The 20,543-nt window shown below is 43.0% G+C and overlaps 1 protein-coding gene across 9 annotated transcripts in view; it reads right to left on the bottom strand.

Annotated features, from left to right (window-relative positions):
- Nucleotides 1-20,543, bottom strand: part of AGRN (agrin) — an 803,356-nt gene that overhangs the window by 154,724 nt on the left and 628,089 nt on the right. For all 9 annotated transcript variants that reach the window (XM_068240729.1, XM_068240733.1, XM_068240730.1 and 6 more), the window contains one exon: nucleotides 3,209-3,319. In XM_068240729.1, the coding sequence (XP_068096830.1) occupies nucleotides 3,209-3,319 (111 nt within the window). The remainder of the gene's footprint in view (nucleotides 1-3,208; nucleotides 3,320-20,543) is intronic.

The raw sequence follows: 20,543 nt of genomic DNA, 5'->3' as shown, positions 1-20,543 counted from the left end.
GATGACGTCAGCGACGTCGGGACGTCATTGGGAGACCCGATCCACCCCTTGTCGCTGCCTGGCACTGATTGGCCAGGCAGCGCAGGGGTCTGGGGGGGGGGTGTGCCGCGCGCCGCACCGGATAGCGGCGATCGGGCGCGCGGCGGCGGCGTTCGGGGTGCTGGCGCAGCTAGCAAAGTGCTAGCTGCGTCCAGCAAAAAAAAATTATTATGAAAATCGGCCCAGCAGGGCCTGAGCGGCACCCTCCGGCGGCTTACCCCGTGTCACACACGGGGTTACCGCTAAGGAGGTTAAGTAACAACTAAATATACATCTATCTCGAACCTCATCAAGATATACATTATGTCGTGACATCACATGACATTGTCCATCACGGATCCAACATACAGGTTAACTCTCTCTTGTCATTGAGACCTGCTGGCCCCAAGGCCTCAGTCCGCAATATTATGCATGTCTCCCTTCTGAGGAGTAATTTTTCCCTATCTCCCCCTCTTCTGGGGGCCTCAACTCTCTCTAAGACTGCGAACCTCAGACCATGACTATTTCCCCCATGTACCTCCTTCATATGGGAGACCAATCTGGTACAACTCTTCCCAGCTTTGATTACACTAATGTGCTCTCCAATCCGTTTCTTGACCGATCTTGTCGTTTGCCCTATATAGTATCTTTTGCATGGACAGAATAAAACATAAACTACATAATCTGTTTGACAAGTATAGAGCCCTCTGACTCGAAATTCGACCCCTCCCACGTCAATAACCTTCTGTGTTACTATTCTGGGGCAATATTTGCAGTATCCACACCTGAAATTGCCTTTCGTGGCACAACGATTAAGCCAAGTGGATGGTTTGTGTCTTTTACTATCGATCTCTACAAGTGTGTCCGCAAACTGGTCATCTGTCAAAAGATAATAAACTGGTCTTCACGTTCGATTACAGTCGAATGGCGAACAAAATCAGAGAGAGTATTTTTAAGCATTGGGAGTTGATCCAGCAAGACCCAGAAATGATGGGGAAAATAGAGAAACCCCCTAGAGTGGCGTTTAGAAGGGCCCCCACCCTGGGCAAATATTTAACGAGAAGTGAGTTTGTGTCGCCCAAACCATCCACTTGGCTCAATCGTTGTTGGGGTGAAACTTGCGGCTTCTTTAGCCGCGTATTGGTGGAGAGGTTTGGACATAATGTTCCCTCCCCGCCTCCCATTAGCGTTGCCTTCTGGGTATGGTAGTTCTCTTAGTGAGGTGGCGCACGTCCCGTATCCAGGCAACCTCCCTCAAGTCTTCACTATTGGCGGACGCGACACCCGGAAGAGGCAGGGTTTGTCTCCGCATATACCGGATGTTCGCGGACCGCCTCAGTTAATGGAGCGCAGTGTGACCAACCGTCTGTAAGGACGCGAAACGGCCGTCGCAAGCCCCAACTGATGCCCGACACCCCCACCTCCAACTCACCACCGCCAGCACGAACCAACAGGTGTATACGCTTTTGGTATGTAACCCACGCTGACACAAGTAATGCAATAAAGTAAAGGACGGAAGGTGCCCGGATGTTTTCTTTCTCTTCCTGGTTACTATAACTTCAGACTAGCGACAAGCAGATTGTTGCTAGCCTGGCGATATTTATCAGGGGGGACAGCAGAGCCTGGGGGAAGGAGGGGGGGGGGCGCTGGTGGCGGCAATACAAGGGAACAGAGGCATGTCATTGTGCAGAGAACATGCCTCTGTGTCCTATTAAGATTTACTAAAACCGCCTTGGGTTCTCTTTAAAGGACCACTCCAGCCAAAACTTTAAGCAGTTAAAATCTGACAGAACTAACAGGTTTTGGACTAGTCCATCTCCTCACGGGGGAGTCTCAGGGTTTTCTTTGTTTTCAAAAACATTCCCTGAACGGCACTTGCAAAGTCTAACTGCCAAAATAGTGTGCAAGTAGGGAGGCTGGCATCTTACTGTTTTGGCAGTTAAAGTGCCGTTCAGGGAATGCTTTTGAAAACGATGAAAACCCTGAGAATCCCCCATGAGAAGATAGACTAGTCCAAAAACCTGTTGGTTCTGTCAGATTTTGGTAAGATTGGTAAGTGTCACCTACTGACACTTTTTTTGCCGTACCATCTCTGGCTTCTTCAGAGGTGTATGGGCCACCCGCTTCCTTCAACAGCCAGGTACAATGTGACTGTCAGGATTGGAGTCTGTGTTTTCAGTACTGCCGTTCCACTTCCACCCTCCACATCACTAAAGCTGGCTTCCTTCCAGCAGCCAGAAGCACTCCTCTCCAGGCTGCACCATTGCCAGAATTCACCTATGCACAACAGGAACTACTCTGTCTGAGTATCTATAGGGAAACAGCAACACATGGTGCATCGACCGGGAGTAGACAGGGGAGGCTACCTGGGGGGGGGGGGGGGGTCTAGCAGTGCAGGGAGGTGGCAGAGGTTGGGGGTCCTGGAGTAATTGCCCCCCCACCCCTTTTGCCTTAATGGCAGCGCTGGTCCTGTATGTAAGTCTTTGATTTGCAAGGCATGATCATGTGCTAAAGCAAGATGTGATCACAGCAACTACAGCTTTACAAATCTATCAGCTGATCAAACAAATCACATGCTTCTCTGAGTTCTCCCAGACATGACCAACACTCCAGAAGACCAATCTTCATTTTACATGGACATCTGTGTTTGGCAAAAACACTTTTTACAGGAAACAAAATTTATGGTATGGCATTGTTAACCCCCTTTAAAAAAAAAACGGACGCTAGGCCACGGCCGCTAGCCCCCCCCCCCCCCCCCCCCGCGCAATGCGTGCACAGACGTGTCCCGATTGCCCATCCCCCACCGCTGTCCAAAGTATATGCACACAGGAAGATCTTGCTTCCTTGGCAGTTGGAAAAAGCTGCTATTTCCCAGAATGCAATGGAGTTCACAGACAGCAACCTGTCAGGTCTGGAAGCACGGACACAGGGACATGGGTCGCAGGGACACTTATAGGTTTTATTAGGTAGGATTACAGAAATGAAGCAACCTGATAGAAGTAGCAAGATAAAAGTTATTTCTAACTTGAAACACAAAAGTAGACTTATTCTCTAAATCAGAATTGCATTACTCTTAGCAAAGCATGCTGACAGCATGTGAATTGTATAACTTATAGATTAGAATCCATTAACAACGGTTCCCAGACTACAAGTTCTATAGTGAAGTGTGAACAAAACATGCAGATCTTACTTGGGCATCCGGCCAGACCAACACCAAGGGCAGCAGTGACATTGTCAGGACAGCATCCGTACACTGTATGACTGCAGTGTGGGACCACAGGAGGTGAGCCGGTAGAGGCAGCTGTCAAAATAAAAAAAAAAAATAATGGTATCAGTGCATCGTGGATGAAAACACCACAGGAGTTACATTTCCTTGCAGTAATCTGCTCTCAAGGCTCATTTCACTCTCTATGGCAGATCAATGTGACAAAGCTCAGAGTATTTGGCATAACACATGGCAATGTAGAAGCCTGGTACACAAAGCACAATTCTACATTAAAATGATAGAGCTTCTGCAATCCCACTAAATCAGAAATGCTCTTCAAGGAGGTGCTCAGTTGTTAAACATAGGGGAAATTCTACTTAGCAGAAAGTGGAAATCACACACACAAAAAAAAAAAAAAAACATGACAGAACTTGACACACACTCTTCAGTAAAAAAAAGTTAGACCTATCAGGGACTTAGTTTTGATGAGTACATCAGGCGAGCAAATATGAGCGAATAGCTAGTTGGCCATGGCTAAGAGGATAGATCTCACCTGATTAGGTGGGCTATTTGCTATCAACAGCTTTCTGCACTTCCGTACCACTTAGAAGCAGGGGACCGGGTTTTGAGGAGCCAATCCGCCAGTGTGGAGGAGTCCTTCAACCATGCATTTTGCGGGGGCATTCTCCCTCCCACTTCTTCAGAAAAACCTGAAGAAATGGGAAAAGAATGCCCCCACGAAAGCATTGTTATTGAACTCCTATGTGTACAAATAAATTACCAGCCTGGCGAATTTAGCCTCATTACCAGCTATTTACACCTAATCTTCTCGAGCTTATACAATAGCTATACCAACCCTTTCTGGAGTGCGAACAATCCTCTCCAGCATTGGTTTGGTCCTTGGATCAGTGAGACTGCTCAAAGGACTCCTCCGCACTGGAGGATTCACTCCTCAGAGCCCGGTCCCCTGCTTCTACGTGGAATGAAAGAGCAGAAGGCTGTTTGTAATGCTGGGAATACACCATGAGTTTTTTTTGGCAGATAGATGGTTCGATAGATAATTTCCGTCATGTCCAATCTGATTTTTTTTATGTTTTTCTGATCGATTTCTTATGGAAGTTAATGGAAATTGATTGGAAAAACGATTGGGAAATCGATCTAAAAAACGATCGGACAGTAAATCTGCTGAAAATTCTCATTGTGTATTCCCAGCATAACAAGTGGCCCACCTACTCAAATGAGGTCTATTCTATTGGCCACGGCCAACCAGCTATTCGTAGTGTGAGTACTCCATTTCTTGTCTGTTGCTCTGTGATTTTGCCTATCCTTGTGAGCTACTGATTAAATGTTTATCGGCCCGATTGCGTAATTTTGTTGCTGTGTATTATTTGGTGCATGCAGAGGCACAGGGGGAATCTGCTGGTGGTCTCCTCCCCTAATGTCAGATTGCACGCTATGCAGTTAGGGGCTCATGGCCCTGTGGCTGACCTCAGGTAAGTTTGCTCTTAGCCTTTTTATCCTATATCAGACATGTCCAATCGTGGATAAGCTCATTGTATGTGTAAGATGCACATGCATCCACCATTAGAGTAGGGACCTCTCTAGGAGATTGGCCTTGACGCTAGCAGATGAGTTTAACCCACATGCCATATTTGCCCTGCCTAGTGAGCTCCTAATATATAATGGTTATAATCCTTACTGAGCGACTACCAATCGTTTGCTGTGGCTTGTTCTGTTGCTATGGATGCGGTAGAAGGGATGACAATGCACTGCATGATGGAGTGGCCTCTCGTTAAGAGGGGAACAATACGCTCAGCTGAGATGATCCAGCACGCCAAACCCCTGTACAGCTGTACAAACACTAGATTTTTGGCAGAGGCAGCCAGTCAGGTCCATCTCTATGAAGTTTAGACTAGTGGGTATATGCACTTTTAATTTATATGTAAATGTCTGTTCTAACCTCTGTAATTGTATCACTCAGCTTAAATGAACCTCAGTGCAGTGCCTAGAACAGTGTATGAATCTGTATGGTAAGAGCAGTTAGACCTCTTTGGAGAGTAACGTTCATTGTCATCTTGCCAGCGGGTCTTGGCAAGGACCCTTCTCACTCTGCCATCCTGTTATACCCACAAAGCCAGAGCTGTGCAGAGATATACATCTGGTTGCCAGGATGTTTACGGCTACAAGATCATTAGGTGAGATGACCTCTGCAGCCCATGTCCTGATCCACAGCCATGTATAAGCTGCGGCAGCTGCTAGGGCTGGACTTAAAGAGGACTTCATAACATAGGGATTATCAAAATTTCAAAGATCTGTCCAAGAAAGAGACAGTAAACACATTGTTAAAGCAATAAAAGATAAAACATCCAGTTAAATTAAAAAAAAAAAAAAAAATAGTAGGGCCGCGTATATGAAAAAGGGCACCGGGGAAATCCGGGCAACAGGAAATAGCTAATCGTAAAATATTGTTACATTTACTGACATTCTACCTTGGTAATTTTGAAAAAAATAATAAAACTTTACTGTTATTTTACTACAGCTAAACCTAACCCTACTCTTACACAGAACGCTCCCCGTGACGCCAAACCTTAAAGGGACACTACAGTGAAAAACTGTAAAATTTAAAATATGTATAAACATATACAAATAAAAAGTACTTTTTTTTCCCAGGGTAAAATGAACCATAAATTACTTTTCTACTATGTTGCTGTCACTTACAGTAGGTTGTAGAAATCTGACAGAAGTGACAGGTTTTGGATTACTCCATCTCTTTATAAGGGATTCTCAGGGATATACTTATTTTCAAAAGCACTAAGGGCTGGTGCACACCGAGCGGCTTTTTCAGCGTTGGATCTGCTTGGTCAATGTATCTCAATGGGGTGGTTCACACCAGAGCGGGAGGCGTTTTGCTGAAACGCATACTCCCGGGGTGAGGCATTTTTTGGATTGCGGATGCGTTTCTGCCTCAATGTTAAGTATAGGAAAAAAACGCAAACCGCTCTGAAAAACGCCCGTTTTTGTTACAGAAGCTGTTCAGTAACAGCTTTACTGTAACAATATATGAAATCTACTACACAAAAACTGCTACACAAAACCGCAAACCGCTAGCTGAAACGCTACAGAAAAATAAGAAAAAGCGTTTCAAAATCTGCTAGCATTTTGCGGATCTGCTAGCGGGTTTTGGTGTGCACCAGGCCTTAGTGAATGGCAGTTGCTCCGTCTAACTGCCAAAAAACTGTGTAGGGAGCAGGGAAGCCGGCCAGCATCTTTGTATAAATCCTTTTTAGGGAATATCTTTATAAAGAAAAAAAAGCCTTGCTGAGAATCCCCTATGAAGATATGGACTAGTCCAAAACCTGTCACTTATGTCAGATTTGTACTGCCTATTGTAAGTGACAGCAACATAGGAGAAAAGTAATTTATGGCTCATTTTACTCTGGAAAAAAATGTACTTCTTATTTGTCTATGTTTGTACGTATTTTAAATTTTACAATTTTTCGCTGTAGGGCCCCTTTAACGATTCCCTCCGGCGCAAACCGCCTTCCTGACACCTAACCTTAACCTTCCCCCAACAGAAACCCCCTTCCTGACACCTAACCTTAACTGTCCCTGTGCTGTCACAACAGCCTCTTTTAATGTTATTTAACATTATTTATATTCTTTGTAATAGTATATTCCAGTCCCTCTGCAAGATTTAGTTATTTAGCATTTCCCAACTGTAACTCCCTGCTCAACAGCCTTGTCTAGATGTTTCTGCAACAGTTGAGTTCAGTTAGTGAGGAGATCCTGCTGTGCTTGTAGTCGCATCGTATTTTTATCTATGAATATGCTCTAAAAAACATCTTTGTATGCTTTCAACGCAAGTAAAGATACTACAGATTATGCTTGGAGTCATTATTTCATCGAGTAAACTGCCTGTGGAGGTTTCTAAATCAGTGTGGAGTTATACTGCTATACAGACTGGGTCTTCTGGAGTATGCCTCACACATAAAGCGGGAATTCGAAACAGAACAGTAAAAATATGATATCTGCAAGAAGGTAATGGGATTTCCTGTCATCTCATCAGTAAAGGACTGATCTGCAATACGATAAAGGATTACTTAGCTACACCTCAAACACAAATCTACAAAGAGTAAATAGACGTTCAGCAAAAAAGTACAAGAATTGCCTGTCTACCTTCCTACAGTGAATACAGTGAGTACAGACTGCTTCAGAAATTGTACATTTCTTCTGTTTGGGACTATCGCTATTAAGTTTAAAAAAAAAAAAAAAAAATCACCCAGTGATAAGATTCATAAGCATCATATCTGCAACCATAGAGCATGTCTATTTCTATGCATTCTATTAACATGGAAGATGAATTAATGCTCGGTCAAGATGATTCAGATAAACATGTTGTACTACCTGAGAGACCAAGGCGGTCAATACATCTTTCTCTAAAGGCAAGAGAGAGGTATGAAGCAGAAAGTGAAGGAATGTTCCATAGTCTGTCTGAATTGTGGATAAAAACGCTGCAACACATATCTGATATTGAGAAGACTGGCAGTAATGGAGAGCAATTAAACAATGCACTTACAAGACTTAAGAAGACATATGAAAATTACAGGAAACTCTCTGAAAAATATTCTTCCTTTCTATCGCAAGTTAGTACAGAACAAGCGTCAAAAGAGTTGGATGACTTTACCACCGCTGATCAACAGAGACATGTTGCGTTTATGGAAGCGAAGTTACAGTTAGAGAATAGGATAGCAAATTTGATCGAAACTACATCCTGTACCTCTATTTCTTCTAGACACTCAAAAAAACTGTCAGTGCAAGCAACCTCTCACAGATTTACTAGATCAAGCAAATCGCTGCAATCACTCTCCCAGAGGTCAGCATTAAGCATTCAGTTAGTCAAAGCCCGTGCAGAAGCAGAGGCTGCGAAAGCACAATCTTATTGCTTTGAACAAGAATCGACTCTTAAAGCGGACGCAGCACGCAAACAGGCAGAAGCAACACGTGTGCAGGCAGAAGCACAGGCAGAAGCAACACGTGTGCAGGCAGAAGCACAGGCAGAAGCAACACGTGTGCAGGCAGAAGCAACACGTGTGCAGGCAGAGACAGAGGCCCAGTTAGAACTTCTGCAAAAGAAAAGAGAAGAAGCAGCAGCTCTAGCAAGGTTAAAGGTCTTCGAACAAGCTGTGGAAGAGGAAGAAGGAATTAATTACCCTAGCCTAAAGTCTGCTGACGATCCTGCTAAACGAACTTTGCAATTTGTTCTGAACCAGAACAATGGATATATTCTCCTACTTACAGCTGAAGTCTCTGCACCTACCTGTTCAGCAAGTAAACAGCCAGAATGCATATCGTTAAAACATGAATCTCAGTTTAACACTGTACCTTTGAAGGATTCTGCTATGCTGTCCAACACTACAAGTCCAAGAGAACAAATCTATACACCTTGTCAGACCTCAGCAAGATATAATCACAAAGAAATATCACAACCAATTGGAACAAATCCTATGAATCTCATAACACAGTCTTTTTCAAGCTCCCATGCTCCAAACATCACACAGATCAAACCCTCGCATGGAGTAAACGCATCTGCATCTCCATTCTCTCCATCACCACTGGAACAGCACAAGCCACATACTGTCTGCAGTGGTGACGCATTTCCACGTACAGAAATAAAATCAGAAAAGTCTGAAATTGAAGAAGTTGGCAAGTATATGATTCGCCGAGAGCTTCTTAACTCTGGACTAACGAAATTTGATGATCAACCAGAAAACTACAGAGGTTGGCGAGCTACATTCAAGACTATAATCCAGAACCTGGAGATTGAACCTATAGGAGAACTTGACCTACTTATGAAATGGTTGGGACCGCAGTCATCAGAACAAGTTAAAAGACTGAAATCTGTTCATTGCGATGATCCAGCAACGGGTCTTAACATAGTTTGGGAGAGATTAGAGAGAGTTTATGGATGTTCTGAAGCTATTGAGCTTGCCTTATTCAAGAGACTTCGAAACTTCCCAAAACTGTCTAACAAGGACAACCACAAGTTTCAAGAATTAAGCGACCTTCTTCTTGAAGTAGAAAGAGCCAAGGCAGACCCACACCTTCCAGGTCTTGTCTACTTGGATACAGCTCATGGTGTAAACCCAATTGTACAGAAGTTGCCACCGAATATTCAGAGTGAATGGGCAAAGAAAGGATCTAAATATAAACAGGACTATAAAGTATCCTTTCCACCTTTTTCTTTTTTCTCCAAATTCATTAGAGACATAGCTACTGTAAAGAATGACCCAAGCTTTTTATTTTTTGATACTACAGTTCTTCCTTCAACACCTTTAAATTGCGATACTCAAGGCAAGTTTAAGGACTCACGGAACTCTATCTATGTCAAGAATACTGGAATCTTCTCAAGACTCTGATTTTAAACCACAGCAAGTCAAGGAAAATGATCCTAGGTATCAATGTTCTATTCATAACAAGCCACACCCTCTTAGAAATTGTCGTGTGTTTAAACAAATGCCCTTTGAAGAGCGCAAATCTTTCCTCAGAGAACACGATATTTGTTATAGATGTTGTGCATCTACAGACCACTTTGCTAAAGACTGTAAAGTTCCTGTCAAATGTTTTGACTGCAACAGTGATAAACACATAACGGCTTATCATCCTAGTTCTCCCAAAGAAGTGCTTCAAACTGCTCAAGCCTCAAAGACCACACCAAGTTATGGCGGGGAGAGTACTGAGGAAATGACAGCATCTGTATCCACAAAATGTATTGAGGTATGTGAAGAAGGATTCCACAGAAAGTCATGCAGTAAAATATGTCTGGTCAAGGTATATCCAGAAGGACGACCACAGAGCGCAGTGAAGATGTATGCTATCCTTGACGACCAGAGCAACCGTTCATTAGCAAGTCCAGAATTCTTCAACATGTTCAATATTCAAGTAGAAACATGGCCCTATACTTTACGAACTTGCTCAGGCCTGGTTAAGGTATCTGGAAGAAGAGCACATGGTTTTGTGGTAGCATCTGAGTATGGAAACACAGAATTTCCACTTCCAACACTTATCGAATGTGATCAGTTGCCAAACAATCGAGAAGAGATCCCTACACCAGAAGCGGCTCTTTATCATCCTCATATGAAACACATAGCCAGTTACATTCCACCGCTTGATGATGATGCAAAGATTCTCCTTCTTTTAGGCAGAGATATTCCAAGAGTCCATAAGGTGCGACAACAATGCAATGGACCAAATGATGCCCCTTATGCACAGAAACTAGATTTTGGATGGGTCATAATAGGAGATGTTTGCTTAAATACATTTCAAGAGTCTTATGATGTGTTCTCATGCAAGACCAGCATCAGAGAATCTGAAGGCACCTTTCATTCACTTAAACATCCTTTTAACTTTCAAGTTCAGGAGAGTTTCAGTTTAAAGACTTCATGCGATCTACAAAAGCAAATCAGTTGTAAGAACAGTTCTCATCAAGACTTTGGTGACACTATATTCCAAATAACTCGTGATGACAATAAGACAGTTCCTTCCATTGAGGATAAAGAGTTCATAAACATCTTGAATAATGAATTCTTCAAGGATGAAACTAACAGTTGGGTAGCTCCTTTACCGTTTCGTTCACCAAGAATTAGGCTTCCAAATAACAAGAAACAAGTTATTTCTAGGCTAACTTCACTTAAAAAAATTCTGAAGAACAAACCCGATATGAATGATCACTTTATAAAGGCAATCACTAGCGATGATGGAAAGGTTCGCAAGGTGAAAGTGAAGACAGCAAGAAATGGTAGTGTTAAGACTTTGTTTAGACCCATCACAGAGACAGTCTTACTCCTGCCTTCAAATGAAGATGTCTTATCTACTCGATCCAAGGGAACAGCCTGATATGCCTTCGAGTCTACTGAGTTACATCCTTTCTCCAGTGATGGAAGATTCTTCAAAGATCTGCATTCAAGAATTAATGTTTATGTTTTATGTTTTCTCTCTTCTCTACAAGTCTTAATTATACTTATAGTTTTCAATGTTAAATTGTATTATATATAGTGGTATCTACCGATACCAAGCGGGGAGTGTGCTGTCACAACAGCCTCTTTTAATGTTATTTAACATTATTTATATTCTTTGTAATAGTATATTCCAGTCCCCCTGCAAGATTTAGTTATTTAGCATTTCCCAACTGTAACTCCCTGCTCAACAGCCTTGTCTAGATGTTTCTGCAACAGTTGAGTTCAGTTAGTGAGGAGATCCTGCTGTGCTTGTAGTCGCATCGTATTTTTATCTATGAATATGCTCTAAAAAACATCTTTGTATGCTTTCAACGCAAGTAAAGATACTACAGATTATACTTGGAGTCATTATTTCATCGAGTAAACTGCCTGTGGAGGTTTCTAAATCAGTGTGGAGTTATACTGCTATACAGACTGGGTCTTCTGGAGTATGCCTCACACATAAAGCGGGAATTCGAAACAGAACAGTCCCTCTCTCGCAAACCCCCTTCCTGACACCTAACCTTAACCATTCCCTCTGGCGCAAACCCCCTTCCTGACACCTAACCTTAACTGTCCCTCCGGCGCAAACCCCCTTCCTGACACCTAACCTTAACTGTCCCTCCGGCGCAAACCCCCTTCCTGACACCTAACCTTAACTGTCCCTCCGGCGCAAACCCCCTTCCTGACACCTAACCTTAACTGTCCTTCCGGCGCAAACCCCCTTCCTGACACCTAACCTTAACTGTCCCTCCGGCGCAAACCCCCTTCCTGACACCTAACCTTAACTGTCCCTCCGGCGCAAACCCCCTTCCTGACACCTAACCTTAACTGTCCCTCCGGCGCAAACCCCCTTCCTGACACCAACCTTAACCTCCCCCCAATGGAAACCCCCTTCCTGACACCTAACCTGAACTGTCCCTCTCTCGCAAACCCCTTTCCTGACACCTAACCTTAACCTTTCCTCCAGCGCAAACCCCCTTCCAGACACCTAACCTTAACCTTCCCTCCAGCGCAAACCCCCTTCCTGACACCTAACCTTAACCTTCCCTCCAGCGCAAACCCCCTTCCTGACACCTAACCTTAACCTTCCCTCCAGCGCAAACCCCCTTCCTGACACCTAACCTTAACCTTCCCTCCAGCGCAAACCCCCTTCCTGACACCTAACCTTAACCTTCCCTCCAGCGCAAACCCCCTTCCTGACACCTAACCTTAACCTTCCCTCCAGTGCAAACCCCCTTTCTGACACCTAACCATAGCTACTTAAAGCAGAATATAACCCTGCATTTCAACTTTGCTCTAAAACATTATTTAAAGTATATTATATGCAACCAGCATTTTTTTTTTTACTAGACCAGCATTGGAAGGGTTACACACAGAGGTTTAAAGTTCCTGGAGAGAAATGCAGACGCATCCGAAGCTTACATAGATACATTTTGTTTACTTAAATGTATCTAAGTGTGGAATGTGACTCACTCTCTCTAACTGTGCAGGAGCTGGAGGACAGCCAAAGAGTGTGTAACATTTCTCACTTGTTACATTCTATTTAGTTAAATGTATCTATCTGAACTTCGGATGCCTCTGCATATCTCTCCACGGAACTTTAAACCTCTGTGTGTAACCCTTCCAATGCTGGTCTAGTAAAAAAAAAATGCTGGTTGCATATAATATGCTGTAAATAATGTTTTAGAGCAAAGTTGAAATGCAGGGTTATATTCCGCTTTAAGGACCAAGGTGATTGAAATCTATGCCCTGTTTTGGTGGTTACCTGGCTGGCAGGGCGTAGATTTCAATCACTGCCACAGCGCGCATCCGCCGTTTTTGTCGCTCCCACCGATCTTGCCACTGAATCCCCGCCAAGTCCCATCACAGCTCTTCCTGTCTCTATGACGGCAGAGCCCTGTGAGCAGGTCAGGAGCCGATTTCATTGGCTCCTGATTGTGTCTATCAATGTAAGCAACTCCCATAGGCTTACATTGATAGACACGGTCAGGAGCCAATGAAAGCAGCTCCTGACCGGCTCACATGACTCTGTCATCATAGAGATGACAGAGTGGATGTCCTGAGGATCACGGCGTGCGGCGGTGACGGCCGATTCGTCGGTATTCCATCCTTATTGTACCAGCGGTCTCTGGTCGTTAAGAGGGCAGAGACTGCTGGTACTTACAGTGGCTTGCAAAAGTATTCGACCCCCTTGGCGGTTTCCACATTTTGTCACATTACTGCCACAAGCATGAATCAATTTTATTGGAATTCCACATGACAGACCAGCACAAAGTGGTGTACACATGAGAAGTGGAACGAAAATCATACATGATTCTAAACATTTTTTTACAAATAAATACCTGCCAAGTGGGGTGTGCATAATTATCCCGCCCCCTGAGTCAATACTTTGTAGAACCACCTTTTGCTGCAATTACAGCTGCCAGTCTTTTAGGGTATGTCTCTACCAGCTTTGTACAGCAGTTTTCAGATCTTGCCACAGATTCTCGATTGGATTTAGATCTGGACTTTGACTGGACCATTCTAAAACATGGATATGTTTTGGATATGTTTTGTTTTAAACCATTCCATTGTTGCCCTGGCTTTATGTTTAGGGTCGTTGTCGTTCCAAGATTGCCCTGTATTTGGCTCCATCCATCTTCCCATCAACTCTTACCAGCTTCCCTGTCCCTGCTGAAGAGAAGCACCCCAGAGCATAATGCTGCCACCACCATGTTTGACAGTGGGGATGGTGTGTTCAGAGTGATGTGCAGTGTTAGTTTTCAGCCACACATAGCGTTTTGCATTTTGGCCAAAAAGTTCCATTTTGGTCTCATCTTACCAGAGCACCTTCTTCCACATGTTTGCTGTGTCCCCCACATGGCTTGTGGCAAACTGCAAACGGGACTTCTTATGCTTTTCTGTTAACAATGGATTTCTTCTTGCCACTCTTCCATAAAGGCCAACTTTGTGCAGGGCATGACTAATAGTTGTCCTATGGATAGATTCCCCCACCTGAGCTGTAGATCTCTGCAGCTCGTCCAGAGTCACCATGGGCCTCTTGACTGCATTTCTAATCAGCGCTCTCCTTGTTCAGCCTGTGAGTTTAGGTGGACGGCCTTGTCTTGGTAGGTTTACAGTTGTGCCATACCCCTTCCATTTCTAAATGATTGCTTGAACAGGGCTTCGTGGGATGTTCAAGGCTTTGGAAATCTTTTTGTAGCCTAAGCCTGCTTTAAATTTCTCAATAGCTTTATCCCTGACCTGTCTGGTGTGTTCTTTGGACTTCATAGTGTTGTTGCTCCCAATATTCTCTTAGACAACCTCTGAGGCCGTCACAGAGCAGCTGTATTTGTACTGACATTAGATTACACACAGATGCACCCTATTTAGTCATTAGCACTCATTAGGCAATGTCTATGGGCAACTGACTGCACTCAGACCAAAGGGGGCTGAATAATTACGCACACCCCACTTTGCAGTTATTTATTTGTAAAACATGTTTGGAATCATGTATGATTCTCGTTCCACTTCTCACGTGTACACCACTTTGTATTGGTCTTTCACGTGGAATTCCAATAAAATTGATTCATGTTTGTGGCAGTAATGTGACAAAATGTGGAAAACTTCAAGGGGGCCGAATACTTTTGCAAGCCACTGAAAGTGGTTAACCTTCCCTCCGGCGCAAACCCCCTTCCTGACACCTAACCTTTTTTGTCCCCCGCAGGCAAACCCCCTTCCTGACACCTAACCTTAGTGGTCCCCCGCAGGCAAACCCCCTTCCTGATATCTAACCTTACCCATTCCTCTCTCACCAACCCTCTCCCTGAGACCTAACCTTAACCGTCCCTCTCTTGCAAACCCCCTTCCTGATGTCCACCTCGGGTTCTCTTTTACCTTCCCCTGCAGAAACCCCCTCCCTAAGACCTAACCTTAACCGTCCCTCTCTCACAAACCCCCTTCTTGATGCCTATGCTTAGCCCCCCCCCCCCCCCCCCATCACAAACCCTCTTCCTGACGCCTATCCTTAACACCCCCGCCTCATCACAAACCCCCTTCCTGACGCATAATCTTAACCATCCCCTCTGTGAAATCCCTCTCCTGACCCTTAACCTTAACCACCCTCCATGCAAATCCCCTTCTTGACTCATAACCTTATACACACCCCCACCACAAAAAATGTTAAATACCAGTTGTCTAAATATCGGTGAAGGAAGGAAACTTGGCTGCCTAAAGGGCCCGATAAATAGTTACTTAGCCACAGTTACCATAGTGCCCCGACCCTGCTCCTTGATATTTATTGGGCGCCCAAATTTCCTTCTTTCACTGATAGTTTTATGGGCAGCTATGGTGGTGCCCAAACGTACACGGCTCTCCGGCGATAAATTTCATGTTACCATAGTGCCCAGACATAACATACCCCATATACAAAAAGCTAGGTTACCTGTGTATGTATGCACACACTTTTTATAATATTATCTATGACTTTATAGACCCCCAGTGCCAGAAACCTAGGGGAACAGGTACACGGTGCATCAGTAATGCTAGAAATCTTTCTATATGCCCTAAATTCCACAGGTTCTCTTTCAGGGGAAGAATAGCTGCTGCAAGCCCATTTAGCAGCCATGTTGTCGGCTAAAGCACCCTTTATGAGACAGAAGCTTATCAGGTCACAAGCAGCTAATGGCTTTGGGTCATGTTACTGGCTCCTTGTCAACAGATAAAGCTCACTTCCTACATTCAGGCCACAAAATGACAAATATGGTTTAATTTGACATATTTATTCTTCTCCAAGGTGCCATACACAGTAACCAATTAATTCCGCAGGATAAGATAGCGCAATCATTGCTGTTGTGTTTCTAAATTTAGCTTGTCTTTTTATTAATTATCCTGTATGTACTGTATATATAATGAGCCTTGAGCGTGGCAGAAAAAAAAGGCTTTTAAATGAATGATTTTAGAATAGCCTAGCCCTAGAATATGGGATGTCACAAATGTATGAAATGTATTCACAGCTGTGTATTCCTGGAAAGGTGATGGTCCTTATTTACATAAACACAAAGGCTTGGCAGGAGGCTAAAATTAATTAGGGACAGGGTCAATTTATAATAAAAAACAACAACATCTCAGAGTTAGGCGCTACAAGAACTAGATCTGTCATTGTCTGCTGTGGAGATCCAATGAAAATAAAGAAAAATATAAATGTTGGTGTTTCCGAGAGACCAGGGAAGTGGGCGTTCTTGTCTCATTAGTTGTTATGGACAACCCATCCCCTTATTTTATCTCTGTTTACAGAATATTGCTATTCATGTCAGCTGCTTTTATATATGCAGTATGTAACGCTGTAAAGCCTATTAATACACATCATACACCACAGACGTAAAATGAGATGTGGGGTGGCTGTTTGTAATATGGACACTAGCATGCGTATCAGTAAAAACATTGGTTTTTGGTGTGCTCATATGGGTGGCATTCGTTTTTTTTTTATGCACAATACGATTTTTCAAACTGCCTTACTAGGGTAAGTGTCAAGGAAATCTAAATATCTGGGTAAGTTTAGACTGACCCCATGTCAAATTTTTGATGTCTAACGCTAGATACCCATGATGAAATCAATTTTCAGATCAGTACTGCACTAAATCTATCCCGTTATCGATCAGGAGCAGATCAGATCTGACGCATCGATATGATAGGAAATTGCATTGAATGTATCTAGCATAAAATTAAAGTGGACCCAAATTGAGAGTGATATGGAGGCTGCCATATTTATTTCCTTATAAACAAATCCTGTTGCCTAACAGTTCTGTTGATTTTTGGCATCAGTAGTGTCTGAGTTGCTACCCTGAAACAAGCATGCGGCTAATCCAAGGAAGTAAATATGGCAGCCTCCATATTACTTTCACCTCGGGTTCTGTTTACACAAACCTGGAAACAACTTGCCCACAAGTGCTTTAGTATTTCACACTGGGCAGAATAATGAATGTGTGCCTTCAGTCACAGACATAAGACAATACTGCTTCCCATGATCTTATCACTGATCTAGTGAGCACAAACATGTATTCCATTCACCCCCCATAAATATGACAGGTTGCTGGTACGCATATATTAAATAAAGGCACCTGGAAATTTGGGCGGCCTGTAATGCCAATAGTAAAATATTTTACTATAAGGCTTTGTTCACATTATGAATTGCCCAGCGCTTTTTCAAGTGCTGAGTAATTTTTTAGCGATTTTTTAACTTGCCTTACCCTACACTTTCTAAGCGCCTTTCTAAGCGATTTAAGGCTCCCTGCAAACTGCAAATCTGTTTTGCGATTCCGATTCCGTTTCCGATTTGCAATTCCGATTTTCCCTGAATACAATCAACAGAAAAACGGAGGAAAAAACGCAGCATGCAGTAACTATTAAAAATCAAAATCGGAAGTAAAAACCGATTAAAAATCGGAATCAGAATCGCATGCAGTGTGCAGGGAGCCAGAAAGCGGGTTTGTTATTTTTCACTTCCTGACGTTAGTTGGGTGCCCGGGGAGCCATATATATATATATATATATAGCAGCCGCTGTATCAGTACCCACTGTCTACCGGGTGCCCAAATTTCCACTCCGGCACCCAAATACCACTATTTTCTATTGGCGCCTACGGCGGCGCCCAATTAGTCCACTTGGCGCAGGCGCCCTTTTGTTTACTGCTACTGCTGGTACTGGCTTTAGACTTGGGTGTCTTAGGTATGTAGGTATTAAGCTGCCTTATCGGCACTAGCCATCTGTAAACAAATGCCTACTGTGCTTATTGGAATCGCCTGATGTAGGGAGCACGCACATGTATCACAGTCTCCCCCTGTACATTTGACAAGCTGCTGGTATTGGTTATGGAGTTTATTATGTCCTGCGGGGCACAAACGAGTGTGTTGCAGGTCTAACGTAGGCTTCCATTTGACCACACTTCCTGTGTCCATGCAGCTAATTGATTGGATGCCATGGCATCCACACTTTGCTTATTAAAGTATATTAGGTATTCATACTACCCAGCAAGAGTAGGAGTAGATACATTTATAGAATGTAATGAATTCTGGATTAATACTGACTTTTTCATTAGCTAGGTTAGTGTCTGTGCAGAGTTATTTTTTTAAATTATACGGTGGGTAATATTATGCTAGATCTCTTTTCTCCAGATCTACAATTCAGTCATATGAGAGTGCTAAGAACAGTCTTTTCTGTATTATAACATGCATATTTAACATCCCGGTCTAGCTGAAACATATTATTGTCTAAAAATGAAAAAAAGTAAAAACACTTTTAGTTTAACGGAAAAAAAAGTTTTTCCTTGTACAAAATGAACTCTCTGTTCTGTAGTAAAAGTGTTTCCATTAACAGGAGCAGCTTAGCAGCACCAGAGGTTAGAGCTAGCTGATAATTTTGACCTAGCAAATTATTGGCACACAGCTACCAATTGACTGAAAACACATCATAAATTTTAATGAGCTAATCTCACCCAAACCGTCCGTGTGCAGGAAAGATCTAAAAAGGAGACATTATTATATGCAAATGCAAGCTAACACAAAGACATATTTGCAGATATGCAAAATCCGGGATGCCAGGCACAAATAATGCTGGATTTCATTAAAGCAAACCTGTCTCAAACTTTAACAGAACCTGAGCATATGATGAACCTAAACAAAATATGATCAGATCATCTTCATTGAAAATTGCACATCCAAAAGATCCATATCTGCAACAGCACTGCGGGCTAATGAAGTAACACAGATTGTAACTTTACCACTAAAAGATGGGTTAGCCCAGTGATCTGCAAACTTAGCTCTCCAGCTGTTAAGAAACTACAAGTCCCACAATGCATTGCAGGAGTCTGAGAGCCACAGTCATGATTCATAAAGGCGAATGCATTGTGGGACTTGTAGTTCCTGGAGAGCCACGTTTGAAGATCACTGGGTTAGACCCACCACTACTCCTATTTCCCAGGGATCTCTGTTGCCCTTTGAAGAATATGAGAAATTACTTTTTATCACCCATCTGTTCATCAAAACACATACAAACATATCAGAGTTAATGCGCCTTATCAGCGTTATTGTGCCTTATCAGAGTAGCATAGCGAGTGCTACGAACTTATGCCTGCTAATTGGCAGTGACGAGAGCTCCACTCGTCGTGCCCTGAACCCCTGCAGGTCCAATCACTTTAAAGGACATTATCCCCACACTTTGATTGGCCCAATAGGCTGTCTGTCAAGTTTCCTGTCAAGTGACAGGCAGCCTATTGGGCCAATCAAAGTGCAGGGATTATGTCATTTAAAGTGATTGGACCCGCATGGGCTCAGGGCAGGACGAGTGGCGCTCTTGTCATGGCCAATTAGCAGGCATAAGTTCGTAGCGCTCGCTATGCTACTCTGATAAAGCACGCTAACTCTGATAAGACATGCTAACTCTGATAAGGCACATTAACCCTTTAAGGCATGTTAACTCTGATAAGGCATGTTAACTCTGATAAGGCACGCTATTTGTTATAATGAATCAACCGCATAGTCAGTTATTGGTTGTGTTATGTACTGCACACCAGCTTTATTGTACAATAAATGAAGATTTTAGTTCTTCATTTCAATAATTATTTTTTATTTATTTTTTTAATACAGAGTAGGTGTGCAGACAGAGAGGGTGTTAATTTTAGAGTTGTTGTCATATCAATGAAAGGGTTAAGTGTGGCGTAAGGCAGGGTAAATAAGTAGACAAATAAGGGGGTAAACTGCAGTCCCGTCCAAGAAGAATTTATGTGATTGAAGGACATTTCATACATTTCCCTGGAAAAGTCTTAGAACATTTTAGGAACTCCAAACATTTTATCTCAACTATTAAAAAAAAAATGTGAGATGTAGATAAAGAAGAAAGAAAGAAAAGAACAATAAACAAGGAAAATATATAAAACACTGTGCTTAAAAACTGGGAATGGACACTAAAAGAAGGAGGAAGAGGAGTAAAAACTGCAGAGACGGATTTACTATGGCAGGACAAGAACACAACCAGGGCGCCATAAAGCAAAACATTTTGTTGCTCTGCCAAATACCAATAATACATTCTGACCTTCAATGAGGGCCGTACATTCCCCAAACAAACCTGGAAATATCATTAAAACAATTTGCAGTATTCGCAAACTACACAGTTCATTCCCTGATGATATTCTAATATTGATTCTCCATTTGAAATAGACATTCCAGTCAATGTTAAATGGTCCAAGACAACATGAGAGTTCAGGTGGCCCCAAGACTTTCCTCCTCCTGTGCAGTTAAATATTACATTTTATAGTTAAAGATTTCTCGGCCACATAAGACTCTCATCTG

Source organism: Hyperolius riggenbachi, chromosome 6, assembly GCF_040937935.1.
Source record: "Hyperolius riggenbachi isolate aHypRig1 chromosome 6, aHypRig1.pri, whole genome shotgun sequence".
Classification (NCBI taxonomy): Eukaryota; Metazoa; Chordata; class Amphibia; order Anura; family Hyperoliidae; genus Hyperolius; species Hyperolius riggenbachi.
Note: the sequence above shows the minus strand (reverse complement) of the source record. Positions and strands in the feature narration are given on the sequence as shown.